Source organism: Geotrypetes seraphini, chromosome 1, assembly GCF_902459505.1.
Source record: "Geotrypetes seraphini chromosome 1, aGeoSer1.1, whole genome shotgun sequence".
Lineage (NCBI taxonomy): Eukaryota > Metazoa > Chordata > Amphibia > Gymnophiona > Dermophiidae > Geotrypetes > Geotrypetes seraphini.
In genome coordinates, this window is record NC_047084.1 from 312070797 (window position 1) to 312078972 (window position 8176).

Here is an 8176-nt window from a genome sequence, read left to right on the forward strand (position 1 = left end):
TGGCCCCTAACCACCTATCAAAAGTGATTAAACTAAATAGAGGTTAGGGGAGAGAGGGGTCCTCCTACTGCTGTGGGTCCTCAGGCACTGCCCTCTTGTCCCAATGGTTAGTCCGCCCCAGTAAGAACATGAGAACATAAGCAGTGCCTCTGCTGGGTCAGACCAGAGGTCCATCATGCCCAGCAGTCCGCTCACGCGGCGGCCCATCAGGTCCAGGACCTGTATAGTAATCCTCTATCTATACCCTTCTATACCCTTTTCCTTAAGGAAATCATATAATCCCCTCTTGAATTCCAATACCATATTCTGTCCTATCACACCCTCTGTAAGAGCATTCCAGGCGTCCACCACCCTTTGGGTGAAGAAGAACTTCATAGCATTGGTTCTGAATCTGTCCCCTCTCAATTTTTCCAAATGCCCTCTCGTTCTTGTAGTTTTAGAAAGTTTGAAGAATCTGTCCCTCTCCACTTTCTCTATGCCCTTCATGATCTTGTAAGTCTCTATCATGTCCCCTCTAAGCCTCCGCTTTTCCAGGGAAAAGAGCCCGAGTTTCTCTAATCTTTCAGCATATGAAAGGTTTTCCATACCTTTTATCAATCGCGTCGCTCTTTTCTGAACCCTCTCAAGTATCGCCATATCCTTCTTAAGGTACGGCGACCAATATTGGACGCAGTACTCCAGATGCGGGCGCACCATCGCCCGATACAATGGCAGGATAACTTATTTTGTTCTGGTTGTAATACCTAGCATTCTATTCGCCTTCTTAGAGGCCGCTGCACACTGTGCCGACGGCTTCATTGTCTTGTTTACTATTACCCCCAAGTCCTTTTCTAGGGTACTTTCACCCATTATCAGCCCTCCCATCGTATAGCTGTACTTTGGGTTTCTGTTTCCTACATGCAAGACTTTACATTTCTCTACATTAAACTTCATCTGCCATCTCTTTGCCCACTCTTCTAGTTTGTTGAAGTCCCTTTGTAAATCCTCACAGTCCTCTTTGTCCCAACTCCACTAAATAGTTTGGTGTCGTCTGCGAATTTTATCACTTCGCACTTCGTTCCTATTTCTAGATCATTTATATATACATTGAACAGCAGTGATCCGAGTACAGATCCCTGCGGAACACCACTCGTGACCCTCCTTCAGTCAGAGTAGTAGCTCTTCACTCCTACCCTTTGCTTCTTACCCGCCAACCAATTTTTGATCCATCTGTGTACGTCTCCTTCCACCCCATGGTTCTTCAGTTTCCGTCGTAGGTGTTCATGGGGTACCTTGTCAAAGGCTTTTTGGAAATCTAGGTATACGATGTCTGTGGGGTCCTTTTATCCATTGGTTTGTTAATTCCTTCGAAGAAGTGCAATAAGTTCGTTAGGCACGATCTTCCCTTGCAGAAGCCATGTTGGCTTGTTTTCATCAGTTTATTCCTTTCTAGATGCTCATCGATGCTGTCTTTTATCAGCACTTCCACCATCTTCCCCGGAACCGAAGTCAAACTTACCGGTCTGTAGTTCCCCGGCTCACCTCTTGATCCTTTTTTAAAAATGGGCGTAACATTTGCTATCATCCCCATGATAACCTCACAGTTAATGCAGCTCTGATACATCAAATAACTGAGGCTGTGGCTAAAACTTTAGACACTATGAGGCTCATAATCAAAACAAATGTCTAAAAAGTGGCCTAAATGGGTACTTGGACGATCAAAAAGCCTGATTGTCCAAGTACCCATAACCAAAGCTGGTTTTAGACGTATCTAAAACCAGCTTAGGCCTTTCCCCTACCTTTAAACGCATAGAGTGAAAAGAGGCATTTTTAGAGGAGGGAAAAGGGTGGGAGGTGGGACAACCTACACTTAGTCGTACAGCAGGTATAACCAAAGATTTAGGCAGATTGCCTAGTCGGCACTTATATGTTTTGACTTAGCCCAAGTCAAAACAGGTATAAGTGCCAAAAAAGGGACCGCTGAGCTGATTGTGATGCTGCAATGAGCTCAGCGGCCCCGGCAACCTGCCTACCACCACCACCAATGATCGCAGCATGAGAGATGACATCTCTCCTGCCGCGATAGCTATCGCCCACCCCCAACCCAGTCCATGTGCCTAAGGCCCTGCCCACAGGAGAGGCCCAAGGCTACTGGGCCGATTCCAGTTGGCCCAGGCGCCTCAGACCCCACCTGTAGGTGGGGTTTGAGGCGCCTGGGCCAATCAGGCCCACCATTCGACGGATGGCAGGCCTGCCAAATGGACAGGCTTAGGACCTGTCTGTCCAACTTTCTGAAGCTATGGGAGGGGGTGGGGGGGTCAAGGGGTCGGCAGGGGGTTGCAGGGTTGGCAGGTGGGAGGCTGATCGGGGGTTCAGGTGGGCGATCATGTGTGGGGGGGATGTGCCAAGGGCAGGAGGGCCTGGGATCCCTCCTGTCCATATCTTAGTGGGGGTGGGGGGTAGGGAGTTTCACTGGGGCAGGAGGGCCCTCCTGCCCCGATCATTGTCAGGGGTGTCGACCTTTATCAGGGCAGGAGGGCTTGGGCTCCCTCCTGCCCCAATCGTTGTCGGGGTGTCGGCCTTCATTGGGACAGGAGGGCTTGGGCTCCTTCCTGCCCCGATCATTGTCGAGGATGTCGGCCTTCGCCAGGGCAGGAGGGCTTGGGCTCCCTCCTGCCACGATCGTTGCTGAGAGTGTCGGCCTTGCTGGGGCAGGAGGGCTTGGGCTTCCTTTTGCCACGATCGTGTTTGGGGGGGGGGGGTGATGGATCGTGGCAGGAGAGATTGGCTATCTCTCCTGCCGTGATCGCTGCTGGGGGGATGGATTCTGTAACTGGTGTTCTTTTTGACAGACACCGGTTACAGAATCCAGCTTTTAGGCGAAGGACTGGCTCCTCTTTCGCCTAAAAGCTCTTGTGTTGGGCATTTGGGACTTATGCTTTTTTTTATTGATTATATCTTGTAAGTATAGACGTAGTGGTGGTCTGGGCGTTTAAACAGCTGAATGTAGAGGCAGGCCATTATTTTTTTTTTTAGAATGGACATTTTCCCTGCTTCTACTTTCAATGTTTAGGGCCTTAGGCCAAAAGGGGACTTAGACTTTTTTTTTTTATTATGCCCCTCCAGGTCACTGCTGTTAGGGCTCTGCACATGTGACACTCGCTCACTGAGTGATTGATCGGTTGCGTTTACGTGCAAATGATTTGCACCTCCGTGTAAATCATTTGCATGAAAAATTGGTAGCTGCTGGAGAATTGGCCAGAGAATTGGCCAACAGCGATCAAGTCGGTATCTTTAGCGCATCTAGCCCTAAGTTGTGTATACAAATCAGCTGTGTGTACCAATTTCTGTACACAACTTAAGATACCATATATAGAATTTGGGGGAGAGTACACATCTATTAGATGAGCGTGGAAAAGTATTGTCCCTTGCAGAGTTTCAAAGATCTTACACTCTTCAAATAGTAAATCATTTTGTCTATCTTAAAGGAATACATTATATTTGCTCTATCCTGATACTGGACATTATAGAAGAAATGAGAGAACATATGGAAGAGGACCTAAAATAGCCCTAGTCTATAAGATACTGTATGCTAACCAACCCACCCTAGATTTTAGTAAATGAACATAAGACTGGACATGAGACCTGGGAGGAGAAATTATATTAACATTCTACAGGGGTAGCTATCAACTCACCAGTGAATGTTGGCAACACTAGTTTTAAGAACAAATTTATAAATTTGCCTTTTGGGCTTTGAAAATGGGAATTGCTCAGGATAGTCTTGTGTAAAATGTGGGGTAGAGGGGACCAATTTGGGTCATCTTTTCTGTTCACATATAGCTACTCAATAATTTTGGAGGGGAGTGCCCCGAATATTTAGAAAATTATGCTTCTGAATCTCCTACTTCTTCCTCAACCTTTTCTATTTAGTGATTATTCTGACATTATGCTAACCACTACTGTAGCAGAAAAGGAATCATTATACTACATGTTTCTTCTTGCTTATAAAAGTATTTTGCTTCCTTGGAGACAGAGTTTACCACCCACGGTCAAACAATGGCTTAATCTATTGTATGTTATGATGGTTATGGAACATCATAGGGCTGGGTGGAGCCACCCACATAGATGTATATGGTTTCAGAAGTTACGGGAACCAAATTAGCTAGCTACAGTATCCCACTTCAGTTGCAGTATCCCACTTCAGTTGCAGAGCTGAATCTTAGAGATTGTCGATGCTCGTAATTTAAAGTTTGTTGGGTAGGTCCAAGGAAAGCTGTTTATTCCTCTGGAATCCAGTATAAAGAACCCCATTTGATCTGGAAGGGCATGTACTTGTAACTCCATAGGGGAGGAGGAGAATAGGGGGAAATACATATTAAAAAGTGTGTTAAGTGTATATTGGTTTTTGCTCTTTTGTTTAAGCTATTCTACTGGTTCTATGGTTTGCGTTAAATAAGAAAGTATGTTATGATGTTTCATAGTTCTGTACATGTAAGCATGAAGTAATGCCAATAAAAATAGGGCCCGATGGTCAAAGAATTTATTCTCCTAATTGGCCTCTGAAAATTTACTAGGGCTGAGTGCATAAATTTTACTCAAAATTTCACTGAATTCTTAAATTTAGGAACATCAAAAGTGAGTGGCAACAGGGACAGTTCTGGTTGCCATATCTCAAAAAAGATATAGCGGAATGTGAAAAGGTACAGAGAAGGGCGACAAAAATGATTAAAGGGATGGGACGACTTCCCTATGAGTAAAGGCTAAAGTGGCTAGGGCTCTTTAGTTTGGAGAAGAGATGGCTCAGGGGGCAATATAGAGGTCTATAAAATAATGAGTAGAGTGGAAAGGGTAGATGTGAATCACTTGTTTACTCTTTCCAAAAATACTAGGACTAGGGGGTATGCGAAGAAGCTACTAAGTACTACAGTAGATTTAAAACAAACCAGAGAAAAATCACACAATGTGTAATTAAACTCAGGAATTCATTGCTGGAGTATAGGGTAAAATCAGTTAGCTTAGCGGGGGGTTAAAAAAGGTTTGGATAATTTCCTAAAAGAGTAGTCCATAGGCCATTATTGAGATGGCTTGAGGAAATCCACTGCTTATTTCTAGGATAAGCAGCATAGAATCTGTTTTGCTACTTGGGATCTAGCTAGGTGCTTGGGACCTGGGTTGGCCACTGTTGGAAACAGGATAATGGGCTTGATGGACCTTCATTCTATTCCAGTATGGCACTTCTTATGTTATGACAGATTCAGGACAGGGAAAATATATTTAAGATTAGCCAAATCCAGCATGGGAGAACTCAGGCCAATGCTAGACAGACCTGTGGTCTGTGTCCCATAAATGGCAAAAGACTGGTGAAGCTTTAGCAACGCCAGTGTTTTCAATCATTTTCTTGTCACATATTGCAAGTGAGGGTGTTGTGCAGCTCGGGGCGGGGAAGGAAAGACATCATGACTGGTAAGCTGAATACTGGAGTCTTGGTTATATTTACATATCATCTCCATCATGTTTGGCTGCCTATATGATTGGCATGGTGATGACTTCACAACCATCATTTAAACATGGGTGACTGGGGCCCACACAGAATGGCAGGTGTGGCAGACTGAATGGACCATGCAGGGCTTTTGCTGCTGTCATTTACTGTGTTAAGAACTTAGCACTGATTTGACTCCCCAGTCATTAGTAGCAGTACAGAAGATTTAAATAAACAATTTTCAGCACTAGGCTCATAAAGCTAGGAAAATGAATGGCAGGCCTAAATTTATGACCTATGACCATCATTTTTATGCTCTTACCTTAAGATTAATTTTTTTTATTGAAAGTTTAGGTTCCTAACTTTGACTGAAAATAGGGCATAAATTTAGCTCAACATTTTTTAGGCTGATAAGTGTCATTCTCCCCCCCCCCACACACACACACAGGTGGCATCTAAAACAAATGTTAACCAAACCATTTGAATTTGACCCCTAAATAATTTTCCTTCAAGCAGAGAAGTATTTTTCATGCTTAGTCCCCTATGAATTGCAAAAGGAAGGATGTAACACTATCCTGCTTGATAATCCTTTTTTTCTCTCTCTTTAAAGGTTACTATTCGCATCGTGAAATCCTGAACGGCTCCTGGTACATCCAGGACCTGTGTGAGCTGCTGCGGAAGCATGGCTCTTCCTTGGAGTTCACAGAAATCCTGACACTGGTGAACAGAAAAGTGTCCCACCGCCGAGTGGACCACTGCAAGGATCTCTATGCTCTAGGGAAGAAGCAGATCCCTTGCTTCAACTCTATGCTAACAAGAAAGCTTTACCTGCGCCCAAAATAAAACTGAAAGCGCCCACTCACTGAGGGCCACTGTGCAGGCAGCTTCTTCCTCCCGTATTCCAAAAAAAGGGAAAATACAGTCTTTGCTAAATCTTGTGATTCGGGGCTGTGGTAAATGCACTGAAGCTCATAGGAACTGAATGGGCTTTGGTGCGTTTACCACGACAGCATCGTTCCTGCGGCTTTAAATTAATAATAATAATAATAACTTTATTCTTCTATACCGCCACAATCTTGCGACTTCTAGGCGGTTTACAATCAAGAGTGCTGGACATTCAGCGAAATACAATAAGTAGATATTCAGAACCCCATCAGAGCAGTAGTTGATGTTCTATATTGGGGTTTTTTTTGTCCTGTGGTGATTTACTGTTTTCGTTTTTGATTAACTAAAACCTTTCCTCCCTACACTCCCTCAAACTCCTTACAATTATATTGAGAATGAAGAAGCAGCAAGAATAACTAGGAATTAATTTAATCACAAAAAAAAAAATAATAATAATAAAGCCATATGTGTGGCCTTAGACAACAGGCGTACTCAGTGCATAAACACTCAGGGACTATTGGAACAATACATTTCCAAGCAGGGTAACACCATTTTGAATTAAATGTATCTGCAAAAAGCATTTTATAGCTTAATGTTCATACCTGATGATGTTTTTTCATCTTTTCAAGTCTGATTATCTCTCATAGCTAACTTTGGGCTAGATTCACTAAGCAAACCGATTGTGACCCCTTTGCGACCTGATTTTACTCCGGCCCGATTCACTTACATCACTGCTGATCCGATTCTGATCCACGCATGCAAATGAGGGGAACGGCAGGGACGCGATTTACAAAACAAATTTTGCGATCCGAGTGGGTTGGCCGATCAATCCAAGAAACGAGGGCTGGGGACCAGTCGCAAACGTCCTTTCTGACTCTCCACCTCTGCTGCCCCAAATCTCTCCTGCCTGCCGCCCCAAATCTCTCCTGCCTGCCACCCTGAATCTGTCCTGCCCTTCCCCACACTACGAGCCCATGGTTTCAACCCGCGGGTTGAAAGCGGGATAAAACCACGGGCTCGCTGGACTACAAAAAAGTAAAGTAAAAGTTTTTTTAAAAAACCCAAGTTGCGGGTCAGATGGGTCTTAGATGGTCTGCGCATGTGTCGGGATCGCACAGTAGCGATCCGTGTCAGCAAATGGGGGCGCTCCCATTTGAATATTGCCGGTTTGTGAATCCATCGGACCTGCCCAGATCGGTCAGGTTAGTGAATCTAGCCCTTTGAATTTTCCAAGTGTGCAGACAGTTTTCGCCTCCCTCTTTCAATGTCTTCAGCATTTGGTATGAAGTAATGGGTTGAGCTTTTTTTTTTTTTTACTGTTTTCTGTTTTACAGTCTTTAGCAAAATGTGTAACAAAATTAATCCTTTTTTTTTTAATAGAATGTGATCTAAGCTAGCATTCCTTTTTAATTAAGTTTGGTAAACTTCAGTTAAGGGCCTGATCTGGCACCAGTGTTCTTGTGAAATAAATTTGATATGTTGAGTCTATGGAGTCTGCATTATCTTTCAGACAATCGATCCAGTCCTCTCTGTTTCCTTTCTTGTTGAATTGTTGAATAAGAATGTCACTGTAGAAGCCCTGGCCGGTTATTTTTACTCAGCTTTAACAGAGGGCCATTAAAATTTGATCACAACCTAAACAACTTCTTCTGTCAATACCATCTTTTAGACAGATTTTTGGGGGCTTCTAATCAGGATTCTAGTTTTTTCCATCATGGCACCTATGGGCTCCTTTTACTAGCTTTTTTCACGCACCGGATTAGCGGGCACTAGCTAAAAAACTACCGCCTGCTCAAGAGGCGGTGGTAGTGGCTAGCGCGTGCGGCATTTTAG

At 44.1% G+C, this 8176-nt stretch overlaps 1 protein-coding gene across 1 annotated transcript in view; it reads left to right on the forward strand.

Moving 5' to 3' along the window:
• Positions 1 to 7831, forward strand: part of CASP6 (caspase 6) — an 82349-nt gene extending 74518 nt beyond the window's left edge. Inside the window, exon 8 of the mRNA XM_033956137.1 lies at positions 6069 to 7831. Within this exon, the coding sequence (XP_033812028.1) occupies positions 6069 to 6301 (233 nt within the window). The 3' untranslated portion in view covers positions 6302 to 7831. The remainder of the gene's footprint in view (positions 1 to 6068) is intronic.
• Positions 7832 to 8176: the final 345 nt, after the last annotated feature.